Source organism: Brassica napus, chromosome A5 (assembly GCF_020379485.1).
Source record: "Brassica napus cultivar Da-Ae chromosome A5, Da-Ae, whole genome shotgun sequence".
In the NCBI taxonomy this organism is placed as follows: Eukaryota; Viridiplantae; Streptophyta; class Magnoliopsida; order Brassicales; family Brassicaceae; genus Brassica; species Brassica napus.
The window spans coordinates 843,701-864,572 of NC_063438.1; the positions used below are offsets into that span (position 1 = coordinate 843,701).

The following is a 20,872-nucleotide window of genomic DNA, read 5'->3' on the forward strand; positions in this document are numbered from 1 at the left end:
TGTAAACATTTATAGTATGCAAACAGATATTTTTCTGATAAAATACAATGTAAATACCACAATCTAAATCGCTAAAATGCTCATGTAAACGTTTTTTAAAATATGTAATAATTTAGAAAGAGTGTTTGGGCGTTTCTATTTGGCGATACTTTTGGAAAAGAAAATTAAAAGTGATATTTATAAGAAAGATTTATAAAATAGCATAGTTATCTAAAAGAAGAAAATAAAAAGGTGGAAATTATTAATCAGTAGTTAGATGATTAGTTCACGTTGAAATGAAACTCGACTTAACAAGTGAAAGCGACGACTCTATAAGCAGCCAAAATCCGCCCCTATTGCTACCTGTCGACACACAAATCGTTTAGCTCAAAAAGAATAAAAAAACTTGCAATAAAGCAACTTAAAGTTTATATCTTATTATATACAACAAAAATTCGAAAAATTCATTATATCATCAAAAAAATTGAACGTAATAATCTTAGCCTCAACACCACATATATAGAGAGCCAGCATCTCAAAAACAGAGATTCAAAAAATATATAAAAATACATCATAAATCCTCTCAGGTTAGATGACAGAAGGAGAGGAATATTGTCTAGCGAGGATGTCAGTAGATCCTTTCATGGCCATGAAGAAGAGCAATTACAATAAGAACAATCAGAGAAGGTTTAGTGACGAGCAGATCAAATCACTTGAGATGATGTTCGAGTCTGAGACAAAGCTTGAGCCAAGGAAGAAGGTTCAGTTAGCCAGAGAGCTTGGCTTGCAGCCCAGGCAAGTGGCCATATGGTTTCAGAACAAGAGGGCTCGTTGGAAATCGAAGCAGCTCGAGACAGAGTTCAACATTCTCAAACAAAACTATAACGACTTGGCTTCTCAGTTTGAGTCACTCAAGAAAGAAAAGCAAGCTTTAGTCTCTGAGGTATTGTTATCTTAACATAATTAATTAAAGAGGTTGATCACATGATTTGATAGGAACCCATGCTTTAATGGTTATAAACTGCAATTAATGATTAAAAAATGTGTTTAGTGGTTATAAACTTCAGTTAAGGACTGATCATGTGATTAAAAAAATCTTTGTTTGAATGTTTAACTGAAGCAAGTAATAGATCTTTAATGAGTTGTTGACATGTAACACATGTTATAACTTTTTATGCAGTTGCATAGACTAAACGAAGAGGTGCAAAAAACGCACGAAGAGAAAAGACTATGTTGTGGTGATCAAGCAGCGGTGGTGGCTCTAAGCAGCACAGATCATGAATCAGAAAACGAAGAGAACACAAGGCGTGAACAGGAGGAGGAGGTTAGGCCAGAGATGGAAGTGTGTGAGAAGGGTGATGATGGGGTTCTGTGTGGTCATCATAATGATGATTATGATGATGGTGGGTACAATAACGACATCAAGAGAGAGTATTTTGGTGGGTTTGGGGAAGAAGCAGATCACCTGATGAACATTGTGGAGCCAGCTGATAGTTGCTTAACATCATCTGATGACTGGGGAGGTTTCAAATCAAATGCTAATCTCTTGGACCAATCCAGCAGCAATTGCCCATGGTGGGATTTTTGGTCATGAAAAAAGCGATAGCTTAGTCTTTTGAGCTCAAATATCATATGGTTTTTGTCTGTATAAATTGTGTTAGAAAGAGTAGTATATTCTCCCAGTTAGTCTTTGTAATTCTGTATTAAGTAGTAGTATTAAGTAATTATCATGCTTTGTAGCTAAGTAGTAAGTTTAAGACTTGATTTGGATGAATAATGGATCAAAGGCAGAGAATCATTATATAATAATATATAGTTTGTGCATCAAGATGTAATGATCAAGGCAAGAGCTAAGTTTATGTTTTCGTTACAAAACATTTGTATTGGGAACACGAGAAGAATGATGAATGCTAATTAACAACATCTTCTCAACTGATCGATCTAAACATGCAGACAAATTTACATTCCAGAGATTACCAAAAAAAAATTACATTGCAGAAGAAGTTTATTCGATTCAAGGATTGTATGTAACTTATTTACTTATTGATGTGTCCAGAAGCTTCTCCCTGCGAAGAACTTTGTTAGTACTTTTTTTACAAAAATTATGCCTCTTCATATCAAACACCTGATCACGACGTCGTTGAGCTACAGATCCTATAGGCCTTCTTACGATGTATTCAGCCAATATTTCAGGCTTTTGACAAACTTTAATACTTTTTTTTTTTTTTGTCAACTAACTTTAATACCTTCAACTCTTCAAGTGCTATTCTGTACAATTTTATGACTTGTGAGTTATCTGGGCTTTTAAGCAAATTTATTTATAAATGGGCTTTAAGCTCTACAATATGTCTGGCCTTTTGCCAAACTTTAATATCTTCATATATTATTCGATTATAACCTTGGGCTGGAACTGCACGGTATTTCTTTTTTCTGTTGCGATAATTCTTTTTTTTTTCATTTTATATAGATCCGATAACGAATTATATATATATATATATATATATATATATATACACTGCATCGTATTCGTAAGCTAGAGTTTGACAATTGAAAGTTGCCATGTAAGAGGGTCGGTTACTCAGTTGTATACTTATTGACATACGTTTCTACAGTTAAATTGTAATGAAATACAAATATTTTTTATGAAATTTCAAATTTATTACATCCTTCAATGAAATTCAAATATTAGTCATGGTTTGATTACAAAAGTGACAAAGTAATAACAATTTTGTCCAAAAATAAGACAAAGTAATAACAAAATTGGTTGTTTTAATTTAAAACAATGTGGTACTGCCTTGCTCTTTGTCTAACTTATTATTCTTATCATTTCTAGTATTCAATAGCAAGCCTTTTGTAATAAAAAAATAGTTATCTTTTTTTTTTAACGTTAGATATATTATACTATTACAAACTCTGATAAATATTACAGACAATTTTACTTGCCTTATGAGAATTTATGTTTGACTGCATCACCTGAACCGTCCTATCGAATTCATACTTGGTACTCTTTGTGCCATGTTGTAAATCTCTTGTATGTCGTTTTTCCATTAATTCACATAATTCTATATTTTCTGGGAATTAAAACTCAAACTTCATAATGTAGAAGCATCAATGAACCTTTGATCAAACCACTGTACTAAAAAGACGTCCACAAAAAAAAATTGTCCTAAGTTCGCAAAATTTGGTTAAAAATTAGTTCGTAAAATATAATGAAATAATGAGAGAGATCGTTTTAATCAAAAAATGACAGAGATCGATACAGTCAAAAAAAATTATTTCATACATATTCGAAAGTTATTTAATTAATAAGAATTATTCAAAGTGTGCAAAAGGGAGAAAAAATATAATGATGCATGAGCTTTTGGTAGGGGAATCTCCAAGGTGTAGAGAGACTTTGCATCCAAGTTTTTTTTTTGGGTCTAATCTTTGTATGCAAGTTGAGTCCATGCGACTCCAACAATACACTATAATCATCAGAATCAAATCTTCACCCAACTTAGACTGTGCGATCGAATATTAATATACTTTTTTTTTAACATTAAATATTGATAGTACGTAAGACACAATACGAGGCATGCACAATGATTTGATTTGGAAATCGCGAGACGCAGATATGAAATATATATGTTAATTATATTTATCGATCTATGTCCTCCATAAACTTATAATTCGAGATCGATCGTACTAATTGCATGTATTTAACTACGATGATGATGTTCACACACCTCCATGCACTAGAATTATACTCTATGTTTCATTATAACAAATGTTTATAACTTCTCTTTGTTCTATTTCATTTTTTTTCAAATTCTTATACAAGTTTTTATTTATTTAGTAAGTTATAATTATTAGTACTCTGCAATATTTTTTGCTATTAGTTTGAATATTTTTATTACATGTTAACTAAATTCTTTATGTAAAAGGTAAAAAAAAAAAAAAATTTAGCTCACACAATTTTAACCAAAACCTGTTATAAAATGAGACAAAAGGAATATGAAATTACCAAACCAATGGTTTTACTATTTTATATAAATAATATAAAATAGAGAAATTTTATAAGAGATATAATTTACTTTAATTTTTTAAAATAACATTATCAAAATATAGAGTAAAAATAGAGATTGCTATTTTTCCTATATATAAAAGAAAAAATAACAATTTCTATTTTTACAAAAGAAATAAATGGATTGAAATAGTTTTGACTCCAGTGTTTTTATAGGGATAAAGATATCAATAAGTTGGAGTTGTAGAAGCAGCTATATTCTCTTTTAAATATTATATATATCTAAAGTTATATATTCGAGCTTTCATGAAAATAACAGGTTGCGCTATATCTTGCTTACCCTTTTTCCCCTGCAGATCTTACTTTAATTTAGTAGATTTTGAATATCGTGAGCATGGAAAAAAATAAGAAGGTCAACTTTATCTAATTGTCTCGAGAGGTTGCCCATACGGTACCTTAAAAAAGATCCCTTATATATTAAAAGAGAAACATTGTCATAAATACATTCACACTATAATAGACACGCGGCAGCTTTACAATGATTTGATAATAAATATGATAACGCGTTCACACTATATAATTTATATTTTTAATATAAAACTCATATACATAGTTCTAATAAAACTTTAGATTTTTCGTTTCGAATCAAAACAAATAACGAATCAAAATCTAAACTATATATATATATATATATATTATTTTTATTGTTTACGGATAAAGTCAGGCAAAATATTTTTAAATTTTGATTCGATTCGTTATCCGTTTTGATTTGAACAAAAAATATGGATATCCGTAACTCTACGAAGCAAATCAGTTACTAAAATACAATTTAAAAAAAACAAATCACAAATTCCAATATTTTTAGGAACAGATATCAAATTTGATATGTTATATGCATATATATACATATATGTACAGAATTATATATATATGTTATATATATTATAGTTTATATAAGTTTACAATATTTTATGAATTAAATTTATTATAATAGGTATTAAAGTTTAAAAAGTTAAATAATATTTTATTTTGTAATAAAATATTATTATTAAAATTTTCAATTATTTAATAAATTTTATTTTATTTACAGATTAAAATAATGGTTATATTTTAGGAGATTAAAAATAAAAAAATAACTTAAAACCGAACCGATATACAGATTAAACAGATTTAATGTGTTTTTATTAAAATTAACAAAACTAATAATCACATTCCGCGTAAGGCGCGGATTATTACCTAGTAACAAATTAAAAGGGAAGAGACCAAGCTTTGAAATTATAGCACAAGTTGGTAAACATGAAGCGATTAGGCACATGCATTGCGAAGCTTTTATGGTTAGTTTTATAAATGTTAGAACCGGCTCTACTAGTAAGTCATAGTATATCATAATAGCGTCGAAAAAGGTTTTTGCTTGATCTCTATGCATATATTCAGACACAGTTAGTGTAGTCTTCCATAATATTCTATCGAGGAAAAAGAAATGAAATCGAAATGAAATAATAGTCTAAGAATAGGTTTTCAATAATTACAGGGTTCGAGATGGCTGTTCTGATTTCTGATTAAGACCTTGGCATGGAATCTATTCATCATTCAAATTGTTATGCAAAGGTACGTTGGGCAATCTAAGAGCATTTTATGAGGAGTTCTCAACTATGGAGTTATTTATACATTTATATGTGTAAATATGTAAAAGTAATAATATTTAATTATAGATATTTAAAAAAATAAGAATTTCATGCTGAAATATTTCAAATAAAATATTTTTGGATATTCATGAGATACTCTCTTTACAAATGTTAATTTGTAACTAGTTTAATTTATAGAAAATTTAATCAAGTAATTCAACTTTATTAAATTACTAATATAAATTAAGTTAGTGTTTCAATTTTAAAAACTTAATAAGGTTGCTCTGGTATAGTGTTTTGTTATTAAGAACATTAATAGAAAATACTGCAAGTGAGACACTAACTGTGTGTTAAAGAAACAAGAGTGAATTGGTTTAAAACCCTAAAAAAATGAAAATACCTATGATGTGACTAGTTTGTGTCTATGGAGAAAGTATAACATTGTGGAATTTAGGGTATTTGTTTAATTAGAATAAAACTTTAGTGTATGGAGTGCAATTTCCCAAGAAACAATTAATTATTAGAGATATACTAGTCCACAAGATATATCTTAATATCTTATTGACTAGATGTTACAGACCGTTAACTAAATTCTGATTATAAAGTGAATCATATTAGCTGACAAAAAAAGTGAATCATATTAAATCTGTGAAGTTCAAACAAAAAATATTATATAACTAATATTGAAATAAGGATTAAATATATATATATATATATCATAATGATAGATAAATTCTATTAGTAATTGAGATATGTTTAAATCTTGTGTATATACACAACTTTTTAAGTCATTATAATACAACTCAATAATATATCTATTATATTATATTTTGCAACATCATAAATTTAAAATTGAAAACTTTTCAAGGTTAATTTTGAAGATATTGGATGCGTTTATTGTGGATAAGTCAGTGTCAATTTTTTGTGTAGTTAAACTTGTTAGTCTAACGATTTAAGTGATAATATTATTTAGTTAAAGATAAATGTGTAAGTGTTTAAAGTTAACAAAACAAAGTTAAGCATATGCGTTTGCTAAAAAATAAAAGGAGCAGAGGTGATAACACCCTACTGGAGCAAACGAATCTAAATATTTTTTTTTTCTTTTCTAGTTTTCTTTCTTGTATATTAATTTCATTTGTATTAAAGTAAAGCAGAGACATAGACAAAACAGTAAAGTAAAGACCATATTCGTTAAAGCTTTCATTTCATCGTCAGCTGTGGACAGAAATCATTTTAGAAATTATTCAGAGATCTAAAGTTAAGCATCGAGCATATTCTCTGACAAATAACAATTTGACTAAAAAGAAAAAAAAACTCTCGTGTCAAAGAACAATTAGTTTTTATATTTCCTTCTTAGCATTGAACAGAATGCTTTCGTTGAGAAGTCAAAATAAACTTGAATCTAATCATATATTTCGAGATATCATAAAAAAGAGAACAAATATTCAATAATCTGCCTTTGTTATTTGTTTTTGTCTCCTCTCTCAGTTCGTCTTTCTGTGAAATAAAGAAAGACGTGGACACAGTGCCGGTCCTGAGATATTTCGGGTCCAATACGAAACCAAAAATATAGGCTCTATCTAATAAATTAAAATTTTAAATTATTAAAATTCTAATTTACATTTAAGAATTACAATATCCTTAAAATTTATAAAAGTATCAGTTCTGAAAATTATCTTTCTATTTCATTTTATATAAGAGAATGAAAAAAAAATTAAACATTTATCATGTTATATGTTCAAAACACATCTTAGAACTGATTTTTCCTTTCATTAGCTAACAATAAAAACAGAAAATGCAAACCCAAAAAACCTATACAATTTGTAGGCCCCATGCAAATGTTTCTCAGGTATCTGTTCAAGCCCGGGCCTGCGTGGACAAACGATTTAACGGAATTGTGTGAACATTTTCCTTTACCATATTAGGATATAAAACGATTTAACGGAATTGTGTGAACATTTTCCTCTGCATTTGTAGCTGATTATGTGATTGTTAAATGTGCATTCGTTGCTGTTTCAGGGATTGATTGGTAAGTGATGTGATTTCATATTTTTACTGTAGAAATATTGCTGTGGTTTTTATTGTTTTGGCTTTAGATTTTTAATTTTTAAAAGTCTTTAAATTTGGGCTGTAGGTTTTTGTCTCTGCAGAGAAATTGTAAAGACATAAATTCAAAGAAGTGCTGTAAATTTTATAAAATGGCTATAAACTTAAAAAAAAATAGAAATCAATATTGGTGTAGATTTAGTGCTCTAGAAAGAAATGAGGCTGTAGAGAGCACTCACAGCCACTACCAATCACACCCTCAGTCTCAAGCTTTAGATCACTCTATGTATTCTATATTTCACATGGATACATCTCCATTTTCAGCTCAATTGGCGTAGAGTTCAGAGGGTTTCTCTACCATATTAGTTGCTTATGTGTGATATATGCCTACATCTATCTCTGTTTTTCTATGTGCTCAGCTTTTATTATAGCTGTTTCTTTTACCAGTATGGTTTTATTGTCAAGTATCGTAAACATTTCCTCTTCGAATGGAAAGTAAGAATCTATAAAATGTTGTTTGATCAAAAAAAAAAAAAGGTGAAGAAGAAGATAAGACCGATTTTTAAGAACATACGAACCACACCATATCTCAAACTGGATACTGAAACTGTATATGGTTAAAAATTTAGATATCAAATGACAGCCAAAAACTATTTAGTTGAGTGGTTTGATTCAAAGGCAAGACATGTTACAGAAAAAAATCAGAAAGTATATGGGAAAAATAGTCTTTACGGCATTTATAAAAATCTCAAGCAGTTTCGTTATCTTTAAATATAATTATTTTTTCTTTTCTTTAACAAAAAAAAGTTTTTTCCAAGGTTTGGGGTGACTTATCTCTAATAGTTCTTGTTCAATAGTGTCCAGATCAATTATTCAAGTCGACAAAAGAAGGATCAGTTCTTGTTTTATGGTTTGCAATGAAAAAAAAAATCGAAAAATATATTGGATATATTGAACTGTTAAGTTCAATTATTTATTAAAATTTGTTTAATTTCTATAGTAAAAAGAGAGAAAATACACAGTAACTTCTTGACTCTCTAATCATAGTATTTTTTTTTTGGTCAACCACTATCTAATCATGGTAAAAGGGGACAGTATCGACAAAAATATATACATGTAGTTTTAACATTGATAAGAACTAATACAAATTGAATGTATTATTTAACTGGTTCGCTTTTAATAATTTTTAGATTTAGAATTCAAATAGTAACAGGCCATATATATTATATACCTTCCTCTTTTTGTTTTGAAAATACATACCATCCATTTTCTATGAAAACATATAGCCATATCTCTCTAAATGATTATTGGACAATATTGCGAGTTCCATCTTTGTCAAATTTGCGAGTTCCATATGCGTTAATCTGTATAAAGTATAAAGATGATGTACACCGACACCGGCCCACTGATACCATATGGTATAACACACATCTCATTAATAATGATCAAGAAATCGATCCAAATTTGCCCTAGACACTATACTTCTCGTGAATATAAAAAATTATTGATTATAACACTATACCAACCAAATCCGAATGATAACAATTTAGATGCTAGATAGACATATAGGCACTATACTCTTTTTGTTTCAAAATAAAGGTTATCTTAAACCAAATTTTGTTATTCCAAATAGCTTTAATGTCATTTTTCTATCAGTCAAATATTTCAAATTTTAAATAAATATAAATAAAACATAAGTTACAAGCCAACTGTTTTTGCATCACTACTGTAGAACAATTAATTTGTTATTCTCACTTGTTTAAAATATGTCAATTTGACATCTATATTTGTTTAATTTTATTAAAATTTCCTATATATTAATTGAGAAACATTACAATTCTTTTTTGTATTCACGTGTCATCCCTATGATGATTCTTAGAATACTTAGAGAAACATGTTGATTCATCTACTTATATAATAAGTTTTTTTTATTAAATTAACCATAATATTCATTATTAAGGTTCTTTATTATTTCTTTAAATAAAAGTTACAGATTGCCTAATTTGTGATAATTAATGATTTTGAATAATAAAGATTTGATAAAAATTAGTGTATCTTCGATCATATTGGTTTAATCTTAATCTATTAAAATAAATTAAACAACCACATTAACCATATAATAAAAATTTAGATTTTTCTGTATATGTTATATATTGAATTTTTAAAACTGACTATAAATTACTAAAACTTTTACAAGTCTCACATTCAAATTTTGTGATCAATGGTTTAATTTTTTTTTACGACAATATACAAATGATTATAAAATAATATAAGTAAAAGTCTAATTTAATTTAATTATTAAAATTAAAATATACATATATATATATATATATATATATATATATATTGTTTTAAATTAAACTATATACCATATAAAATACATAAATATTTTAATTTTGAAATTTATTTTGAACAATTTCTTTTGATAAAAGGTTTGAACAAACATTGACAACTTAATTTTTAAAAATTATAAATTACTAAAACTATTAATTTACAATGAAAATTTTGTTATCAGTAATTTAAAGTATTTTCTATAAAAATACAAATAATTAAAAAATATGATTAAAAAGCATCATTTTGTAGACATTAATATTAAAAATATACTATATATGTTAATATCATTTAAATTTAATTATATATCAAATCAAATAGAAAAACAATTGTTTGGATTAATAAAATTTATATGTTCCCACCAATTTAATTATATATGTAATAGTTACTTAATTTTTAATTATTTAATATATATTTATTATTTCATAATATATAAAAATATATAATATCTAAAATAATTTATATATAATGTTCATCGAACGCAAGGCGCGGATCTTAACCTAGTAGAGTTTTAATAAGAATGACTTTTTAAAAATCAACTATGTAAGTTTAAATTTTCAGCATTGCTTGACTATAGTTGGTACTGTTACATATACAGCGTACTATAGCATATAAATGCCTATTAGCTATAAGATATGTGTGCGGTATTATTAATTAAACAATTGTCATGTATATATGGTCAATTTTTGAAATTAAACACATTAACGACATTTTAGTTTGCTCCATCTAAAAAAGGAAATGATCACACATTAACCTGCAAGGCTACGTTCATATAGAGACACCCCCTTCCAAGAAATTGACGTATCGATTACGGATCAAAACTATTGATGGCAAACCCCACATTCCAAACCTTAACTTTTATCATATTTTACTTGCTTTAAACTTGGAAGTCTAATAATGTTCTACGAAATGCGAATAATTTGCGTGTATAGTCTTATTAGTTTTTTTTTTGTAACTGGTTACAGGATAAAGGCAACATCTAAATGCCGATGTGCGATCATAATGAAAGTTTCTTAACACAAAGCAGTAGAAAGATAAAGACATTGTTTATTGAACGAAAAGTGTGCTATAGTTTGGATAACTCATTGTTATAAATAATTATAGTTAGCAATTTCATATGTTTCTACTATAATTCAAAAGGTAATTATTAGAAACATGAATCACAACTAAATATTCCTCATTAACCCAGAATGTGTACAGTGTATGCAGTATATATACAAGTGTGGTTTAGACTGATTTAGCCAAAGGAGACTTAAATAATTTTTTCAAACTATACAATAATTGATATATATATGCTAATAGTACATGTAACTGAAAAAAGTTTTAGGAATTTTCTTACGCTTTTACTGTATTTAACGTCAACCAAATATTTAGTTTTATATTATAATAATCTGAACGCATAAGCATATATAAACCTTTTTTTTTTTTGAAAAACAAACATAAATGTTAACACACAAAAAACTGTAGTTGTAGTTTATGCAAATAAGCTCAACCTCAGTCGTCCTATGTATTACTGAAAGGAGTCGCGGTCGCGTAGTTAATTTTGTTCATATAGAAGGTATATAAAGTTTTGATATCTTATTAATGTGTGTGTATATATATTAACTACAAGTACAACAATAACGACATTCAACTCGAATACACATATGTTATATGCCTATATTACAGTTTATAAATAGAAGTTGCATATGCATGAGAAATAGTTAAATGTTGAAATATGTTGTTCTGCCTCTTTGACTACTTGTATCATCTAATTGTAAATATGATGATCAAGTTGTGAATAAGTAGCTCTAAGTTGGGGGAAGTTGCAATCCTTATCAGACTATTTAATGACCAGTCTCCTCTTTGGACTGATCCTCACTGATTTTAGACCAAGACTATAACAAAACAAAACATATACATAAATAACCAAGACAAAAGAAGATAAACCTATACTGTAATTGCTAAGTTGGCTAAGTTGATGCTAGATCAACGGCCAGGCACTTCTCAATGAAACACGAGAGACCTCTGACCGTTGATATAAGCCATCGACAAGAACTTAGCAACCGATGTTTGGGACCATATTAGATTTTGTGTGTTTATCGAATCGTGTGGGGTTTGTCTGATTACGTACCCATAAATGACCATCGTGCCATCTAGTCCATTTCCTTTGAGTTTGTTGAGGTTTAGGGGGTGGGTTACATGGTCATGTCGTACCAGTATTCCACCGATGCCAAGTGTACATATGTCAATTATATACCACACTCAGAAACTTGACACGATCACGCACTTTGTCACTTAAACTTCACACGTGGCTAAATGAGAAAGCGACGGATTCTGATCAGTCTAATCTGGTAACGAAATTAACGGCTGTAAACAGAAAGCTGCCATCATCTAACGGCAAAGATCAACACAAGATACACTTTTGTCTGAGGAAGTGAGGAGAATTTTTTTTCTCGGTACAATCGGCCAATCTATAGCTGAAGTCCTCAGCTGAAGGTCAAATACTCAATATTCATACTCTTCTTAAATTACTAATTCCAGTTGCGTTAGATTATTTGTTTACAAGTATAACTTGAAAGATATGATAGAAATACCACGAAACTTCTATCAGATATAAGCACTTTCGTTTTAAACATCAAGTTTAGCGGCAGTCGAGTTATAAACTGATAGCAACAATCATGTGGGCAAGACAAGGCTAGTTTCCAAAGTTCAACTAATTTTTGAGCCATTTTACCAAATATCGTATAAAATTATATTTTCTCCGCTTTTAAAAAATATTGTTAATATTGTTTCACAAAATATTGTTTACATATTCAATATAAAATTTTAACAAAATTATATTTGAACTTCACTGTTTTAATGTATTAAGTGATAGAAACTGTTATTAATATATAAATAAAAGAAAGAAAAAAATTAATATTTTTTAATTTATGTGAAATATATAAAATGATCTTATAGAGGGAGTACATATATATGTGGATAGAAAATAACTATGCATATGTGATCTTACGACCTTGAACCAATAATGTTTAGTAGTTTATATATATGACATCACGTACGGACTAAATTTTGTAATAAAATGTTCAATGGATGGTGGTAAGTATAATAAGAGTTGCAAGTCTTAGCGAACTAATTAAATCTTGTAGCTGTCAAAGCGTCATCTAGCACATACATAGGGAGGTTAGTACAATAATGTATAAATTACATTTGTCTCGTGGATAAGTTGTACTAGCTACAAAAGGACACGCTATTTTCTATTTACAATTGAGTTCAAATCCTTTTAACTTTTCAAACCACGGTTAATTATAGCGAATTAACGTTAGTTTTTTAGTTAAATGACAAGTTTGTCTTATTACATTTTAAACAAATAATGAAACGCATATGTGGGCGACACCTATTGGAGAAATCTTTAATCGATCCCACGTCCATGTTTAAAAAACGTATTTAGAGTAGAATCTGTCAGGCCGTTATAAGTTATATAAGTACTCCTGAATCAAGACTGATTAATCAAGAACTCGTCAAATGTTAAATAACAAATAACCCAAATCCATCGGCTACAATTTACAGCCCACAATACTTTTGTTGGTTATAATTAAATTTTGAATTGAATTGTTATATAGTTTGAGATAAACCCATGTTTAAAACAAACCCTATACTGTAAATGCATTTTCCTTTACGGCGTTCAGTTATTAGAGTTCAGAATTGGCTTTATTTTTACTTTTTACTGATAGATATGAAACACGGGCTCCATGAAATATGACATCATTCGAAGGAGCATAGATCCCATTGGATTGGAGAGGTAAGTCTCACGCGCCAACGTATGGCGGCGCTGAGCCGTAGATATTATTTGCTTGCTAGTAAAGGCACCGTTATGAACTCTAATAAAAAAAAATCTTAAATTTGCAATCAAATTTGTTGGTTTTGAACTTAAAGAGAGTAAAAAAAAAATCTATAGGTGTGTTTTTCGACGAAATATAATAGACATGGTAGATAATTTTTTTTTATTAGACTATGTATTTTCAAGTATATTGAAAGAAATATTGGATGTTGAAATTCAACAACTGTATAACAGTTACATGTAAATAAACAGACAGATCAGTGATTTAGATGTGATTTAGATAAGTCAAGTCAACTGGATTACACATTAACAGATAAATTTTATTTAATTAATACAAGCAGACTCCATGATTTACGTTTGATTCAACGGTCACGATGATAATTAAGTTAGCGTTTGCAATAAGTTAAGTTAGTTGATGTAACCATCACATTACACCTATTTATTACATTCTTTACTCTGTACTATACAGTTAATTAATAAGATTCATATATTTTTCTATCCATTGCGATTAAAGCCACCTGTTGCAAACCCATTTGTTATTAAACAAAATTTATTTTACTAATGACCATATATACACAATTAAAAGTTTTTGTGTAAATCAATATTCGTTACATTTTTGAATCCATGTAAATCATCTAAACAATTACATTCAAAGTGGTCTTGCTTCTGTTCTAAACACCTTTAGTTTGATGTTTATTTATCAAATAAATCAGTGAACGAGACTCTGCAATCATCTTTTTCTTGTGGCTGAACGGTCTTGCTTTCTTATTTTCCTTTAAAACAATATTGGAATCAAATCTACAAGCACTTTCAATTTGTTAAATATAAGATATTCACACAAAAGAGATTCACAATCGACGTCGATCGATTCTAACGGAATCAAGCTTGGGAAGCCTAATTAACTAGCTAACTATCAGCACAGTATTAGTAACCTCTTGAAAGAGTATTTTAATAACCTTTTGTACTTATATTAAATATCTCAAATATGAACATGTTATATTAATACTATGAACATTTTTTCCAAAATTAGAAAAATATCTTTTAAACTATATTTTGGCCATACATATGTAAAATTCGTTTTTTTTCTTGCAAAGTTAGCCGTCAGATACACTATTATACTCTTTCCGTTTTATATTAAGTATCGTTGTAAAAAAAAATTGTTACAAAATAAATATCGTTTTAGTATTTCAATGCACAATTTATTAACTTTATTTTCCAGTTTATTTTTCTATTGGTTAAAATATGATTAGGTATATGGATAATGATGTTTTTATACAGAAAATATACAAAATTAAATATTTTCTTAATTTATGTGCGTGAATCTAAAATGACACTCAATATAAAACATATGAAGTAGTTGTTTTTTTTAAACTAGACTAGTTTTTTTGACTAAAAAAGACTAGCATAGTCGAAATAATAAATTTACAACGTAAAATGTAAAATAACAAAACAAAAACTAAATTTGTCGAACAATGAACACATTCTTACCGCAGGCTCAGAGAGAGACAATAAAATAAATACAACTACACAAAATATTATTAAGAAAAAATGTTCCTCTAAATTATATACTAAAAGACAATATATACTAGGGATAGTACTATACAAATACATAAATAAATGTTGGCATTTATTTTAAGGAGTTCCGATTTTCTATATAAAGACCAAAGCTATCTGTTGATCTTTAAGCCCCACAGACCAAAAGACACTCTCCTTTAGTTTCTCTCCCTTCTCTCTTATAGCTTCACTTGCATTCCTTTGATCCCCCATGGCTACAGAACTCGAAAGCTCCTTGATCTTTGCCCTTCTGTCCAAATGCAGCGGTCTAAGCCAAACCAGTCTCGCTTTCTCTCTCCTTGCCATCGTAATAGTATGGCTCGCCTTCTCTCTCTTCTTCTGGACCTATCCCGGTGGACCTGCATGGGGCAAACACCTCTCTCGCCGGTTAACTAACAAAACCGGAACGGTTATTCCCGGTCCAAGAGGGTTCCCTTTCGTGGGAAGCATGTCTCTCATGTCCAGCACTCTAGCTCACCACCGAATAGCGGAAGCAGCTGAGAGATACGGAGCCAAACGCCTCATGGCTTTCAGCTTAGGCGAGACACGCGTGATCGTCACGTGCAACCCCGACGTGGCTAAAGAGATTCTGAATAGTCCAATTTTTGCTGACCGGCCGGTTAAGGAATCAGCTTACTCTCTGATGTTTAACCGGGCGATTGGTTTCGCGCCACACGGGGTTTACTGGCGAACGCTGCGAAGGATCGCTTCGAACCACCTCTTCAGTCCTAAACAAATCAAACGAGCCGAAACGCAGAGGCGGGTGATCGCTAGCCAGATGGTGGGGTTGCTCGAGAAACAGAGCAGTACTAACGCGCTCTGTTTTGTTCGTGAGCTGCTCAAAACGGCGTCGCTTAGCAACATGATGTGTTCTGTTTTCGGACAAGAGTACGAGCTTGATCAAGACCATGTTGAGTTACGTGAGTTGGTCGAAGAAGGCTATGATTTGCTCGGAGAATTGAATTGGACCGATCACCTTCCTTGGTTATCGGAATTTGATCCACAGAGAATCCGGTCTAGATGTTCCGCACTCGTACCAAAGGTAAACCGGTTTGTATCACGGATTATATCTGAGCATCGTAGACAAACCGGTGACTCGCCTCGTGATTTCGTGGACGTCCTGCTCTCCCTCCATGGTTCGGATCAATTATCCGACCCTGACATCATTGCTGTTCTTTGGGTAATTAATTTTTATAATCTAAATATTGCTTTAGAAATTCCGGAAAAAAACATGAATTTTTAGATGGAATGTGACATGTGATGGGATAAATAAAGCATTAGAATATTTATCAACAGATTCTATATAAAGTAGTAAATAATTAAATACTAAAGAATTTGCATTTATTCTCGTTATATTTTTATTACAGGAAATGATATTCAGAGGAACAGACACAGTTGCGGTTTTAGTCGAGTGGATCCTCGCTAGGATGGTGCTTCATCCAGATATTCAATCGACGGTACAGAACGAGCTTGATTCGGTAGTCGGAAAATCAAGAGCCGTCGATGAGTCTGACTTGGTTTCACTTCCGTATCTGACGGCTATGGTGAAAGAAGTTCTGAGGATGCACCCTCCAGGCCCACTACTATCGTGGGCCCGTTTGGCCATAACAGACACGATAGTTGATGGTTGTCTTGTTCCGGCGGGGACCACAGCAATGGTGAACATGTGGGCCATAGCGCATGATCCACACGTGTGGGTTGATCCTTTGGAGTTTAAACCCGAGAGGTTCGTAGCGAAAGAAGGTGAGGTGGAGTTCTCGGTTCTAGGGTCGGACTTGAGACTAGCGCCTTTTGGGTCGGGTCGTCGGATCTGCCCTGGGAAGAATCTTGGTTTGACTACCGTTACGTTCTGGACCGCGACGCTGTTGCATGAGTTTGAATGGGGATCGTCTGTTGGAAACGGTGTTGACTTATCTGAGAAGCTGAGGCTTTCATGTGAGATGGCTACCCCTCTTGCTGCTCAAGTGCGTCGTAGGCGCAGTTAAAAAACTTATAAGAAAATGGAAGGTTTCTAATTAATGGAAACAATGTATTAACTAATTAAGCAGCTTTTTAATTAGAACTAACATTCTTATATATACGTGTGGTGTTTGTGTGTGTGTGTGATTTGTGAGTATGAAAGGTGAGTGATGTGTCTCTATGTTGTAAATACAATGAAAAGTAATTTATATTGTTATGTTCTTGATTAGTGTCTAAAACGTAATTTATTTACTATCGTATAAGGTAATTAAAAAAATCACCGTGGTTAGTCCAAAAACCACATGCGTTTGTAACTTTGTATACTTCAAATATAGATGCCGCCCTAGTCAATTCTAAAAATACAACCCGCAGGTTTTCGACCCTGGCAAATTAGTTCTCCTTAAGCTATACAACTCAACACATTCTTTTATGAAAAAATTCTAAAAATCAAGATTGCAATCGTATATAAAACTATAAAATCTGTGTCGTTAGAAAAAACCATAAAATCTTTTTCGTGATTACGGAAATGATCTTTCAGAGTATACACACTCTGGGATTTCTTTACTTTTTATATAATATTTAACCAGCACATGTAATCAACGCTTTGAATATTTAAAGAAAATAAAATATATTTCCTGACAGCAAATATTGACTTAAGAATAATATTCTCAGATTTTTTATTCGAATATCCAAATACTATGCATGAAAAGAACATCACTTCGAGAACAAGTATGAGTCTGTAAAAATCGATGACAAAAAAAAATTAATTATAATTACATTGTGAAATCGAATAGGTCAAATCAATTGATAAGTTTTAAAACCTACAACATTCTTCAGATCTTTGTATCCATAAAGTGCCAAGAAATATTAACAGACAATATGTAAGTTGAAATTATACATGTGGGTTTCATATCTTTATAGTAAACATATATACAATAACCTCATTTTATATATATCACGCCCATTCCTTCCTCCTTTGAGAAGTTGTATATCTGTCTTACTTTCTACTTGTTTTTTCTTTGCATATGTACAGTTGTATACAATATAACGAACTACTACTTGGTGTTAATTGAGCTTGCCTCACCCATTCATCTTTTGGTTAATGAAATTTATTTTAGTTGATTGTTTTTTTTTATAACATATCAAAAACTGGCCTGTTTGCTACGGCTGTTACAAAAAGAAATAAAAGCTTGAACTCCCATTCACGGGTCAACTTTTTGAATAAGAAACCATTATTATTACGAACGCACAAGACCAAAATAATACTATTACAACAATATGAAACTATGTGATGGATGTTTCTTTCCAAGTTCCAACATCAATCTTTTAACTTGTCTGCTTGTTGTTGTAGAATCTGAGAAAGAAAGCAACGCCGAGAATCAAGAGAGGAATCAAGTATACAAGCATCTTGTTTCCAGTTTCTTCTTTTGTGGTTTCAGCCGTAGATTCTTTCTCCCACGGCGGAATATACTTCGCCGTCACCGGAACCGTTGACTTGTCAACGTCACCGATACAATATTTCTTCATCGTTTCTTTTGCTTCATTGCTATGATTCACATCGTCGAAATCAGTCGACGCGTCCTTTCCTTTTTTAGTAAGTTGTCAATAAATTCACACAGTTACGTAAACCAAAAGAAATGGAAAAAACGGATTAAACCAATAATTATTTGTACGTACCGGTGACGGCGAGTAGAACATTGTCACCGCCAGGATGTTCGTCAATGAAACTGCTGATGTCATAGACCTGTGGATACACTTGTTTTAGATTCATACATAGTAGAAGACTAAGAAAAAAACAATGGATTCATGAAAAATAGACCTTTCCGTGGATGAGAATCCAACAATCATTCTTGCACTTATGTTTAGCCACATCATGAAACGAAATAAGATTCGCCATTTGATCACTCTGTTGCTCTTGCTTAGAAGTTAATTAACCTGAAATAGAGTTTCATTAGACTTCAAATATATAACACTGAAACAAAATCAAGAAAGCAATTGAAGGGAAGAGTTTCCACGATTACGAACCTATAGATGGAACAAAGCGCAACTTCTCGAGACCACACGCGGTCTGTTTATATTATAAGCTGTGAAAGAACTCTTGAATATTGTTATTTCTTGATTTTTGATTACATTACAATTACTAAATAGGTTAAGGCGTTGAAAGAAATGTAAAAAATGGTACCTACCATAATGAAACGTGAAGAATATGATGATTGTAATTAAATGGTAGCTGAGACGCGTCAAAGTGCTCAGCGACCTCAGGTTGGTGAAGTCCTTCACGTTTTTATATCACGTAACTAAATATACCGAAAGTCCACCATCATTATTTCGTTTTGTTTAAACTTAAGCCTCAAAGTTACTTTTCCTCACCAGGCCCAATAACGCAAAAGAGGTTTTCCTACTTTAGAAATAGTACTAGATTCTGACCTGCCCTTTCAAAAGGGCGGGTATATTTTTTGTTTAAAAAAAAAAGTTAATTTTTATATTTGTGTTTTTCTTTGTAATCATATTTATATTTTTCTATGTAGTCATATTTGTGTAAAATATTTTTTAAAATTATTAGTAAGAGGTTTTGTGAAAATCGGCACCTATAGAAGTAATCCTATGTTATCCCTTATCATAACATACTTACCCTATATTATGATTGAATAATGTCAATTACTTTATAGGATATATCATTTGTAACATTTAAATTTCAAAGTTTTGGAAAATGGTATTAGATTTGTTTACATATGATTTATTTTTCTGTACATGTGTTAAATATTTTTTTGGTAATGAAAATTTCTACATATGGAAGACGATATGTTTTGCTAAAACCCATATTTGAGTTAGCGGACTGGACCAGCTGGACTGTGATCCGCTCTTTTAAGCCGTTCAAGATTATGCTAAAACCAGATTTAAATTAAACTGACAAATCTAGTCATAAATGGGTCAAACTCATTAAAATTGGTGATTCGATTCAATATCAAAACTCGGGTTCTCGAATTCAAGTTAAAAATAAATGAAACATGATTTAAAAAAAACATAAAATTTTATAGTGTTTTCTAATATCTATCTAAATAGATTAGTCTCATCATATTTTTATATTAATTTTTGAATTTCTCATTTTATTTTTAGATTCCAACAATAATATAAATTTTTATCAAAATAATTTTATGATTGCACTTATACATATATAGCTATTTAATTTAAAACTGAATTAAAATTTAAAACCCGCTTAACCGGTTTGACCATTGATCCATCTACAATGTAGAGTAAATGTCAGGAGACAGTTTTCAAAACATTGTAAAAAATATTAAATATGGTAACATACATTGTTTATAATTTTGTATAAAATATTTAAATCTAAAATTCCAAGATGCTATTTTGCTAAATTAATCTTTTTTTAAATAATAAATTCTATTTTAATTTAATAGGATAAGAAATGTTTTCATTTTTCGCTGATTTCTCTTGTTATTCCTGCAGGTTTCAGTCACAATATAACGAATCTAAAGTATACATGTGATTATAAGCTTAAAATCTACAAAAAAAAATTGAGTTCTTTCAGTTTTTTAT

At 30.2% G+C, this 20,872-nt stretch overlaps 3 protein-coding genes across 3 annotated transcripts; 2 read left to right on the forward strand and 1 right to left on the reverse strand.

Annotated features, from left to right (window-relative positions):
* Positions 1–453: 453 nt before the first annotated feature.
* On the forward strand, positions 454–1,807 carry LOC106450483 (homeobox-leucine zipper protein ATHB-7). The gene is made up of 2 exons (XM_013892149.3): positions 454–922; positions 1,160–1,807. The coding sequence occupies exons 1-2, from the start codon at positions 572–574 to the stop codon at positions 1,571–1,573; spliced, it is 765 nt and encodes a 254-aa protein (XP_013747603.1). The 5' UTR covers positions 454–571; the 3' UTR covers positions 1,574–1,807.
* A 13,573-nt stretch (positions 1,808–15,380) lies between these two features.
* Positions 15,381–17,538, forward strand: LOC106450484 (cytochrome P450 78A6-like). The gene is made up of 2 exons (XM_048779467.1): positions 15,381–16,538; positions 16,726–17,538. Exons 1-2 carry the CDS (start codon positions 15,570–15,572, stop codon positions 17,341–17,343), a joined length of 1,587 nt encoding a protein of 528 aa, XP_048635424.1. The 5' UTR covers positions 15,381–15,569; the 3' UTR covers positions 17,344–17,538.
* Positions 17,539–18,531: 993 nt separating this feature from the next.
* Positions 18,532–19,572, reverse strand: LOC106450485 (cytochrome B5). Its single transcript, XM_022718992.2, has 5 exons — positions 19,504–19,572; positions 19,343–19,401; positions 19,137–19,252; positions 18,995–19,061; positions 18,532–18,903 (listed from the first exon to the last, which is right to left on the reverse strand). Exons 3-5 carry the CDS (start codon positions 19,212–19,214, stop codon positions 18,644–18,646), a joined length of 405 nt encoding a protein of 134 aa, XP_022574713.1. The 5' UTR covers positions 19,215–19,252; positions 19,343–19,401; positions 19,504–19,572; the 3' UTR covers positions 18,532–18,643.
* Between the last annotated feature and the right edge of the window lie 1,300 nt (positions 19,573–20,872).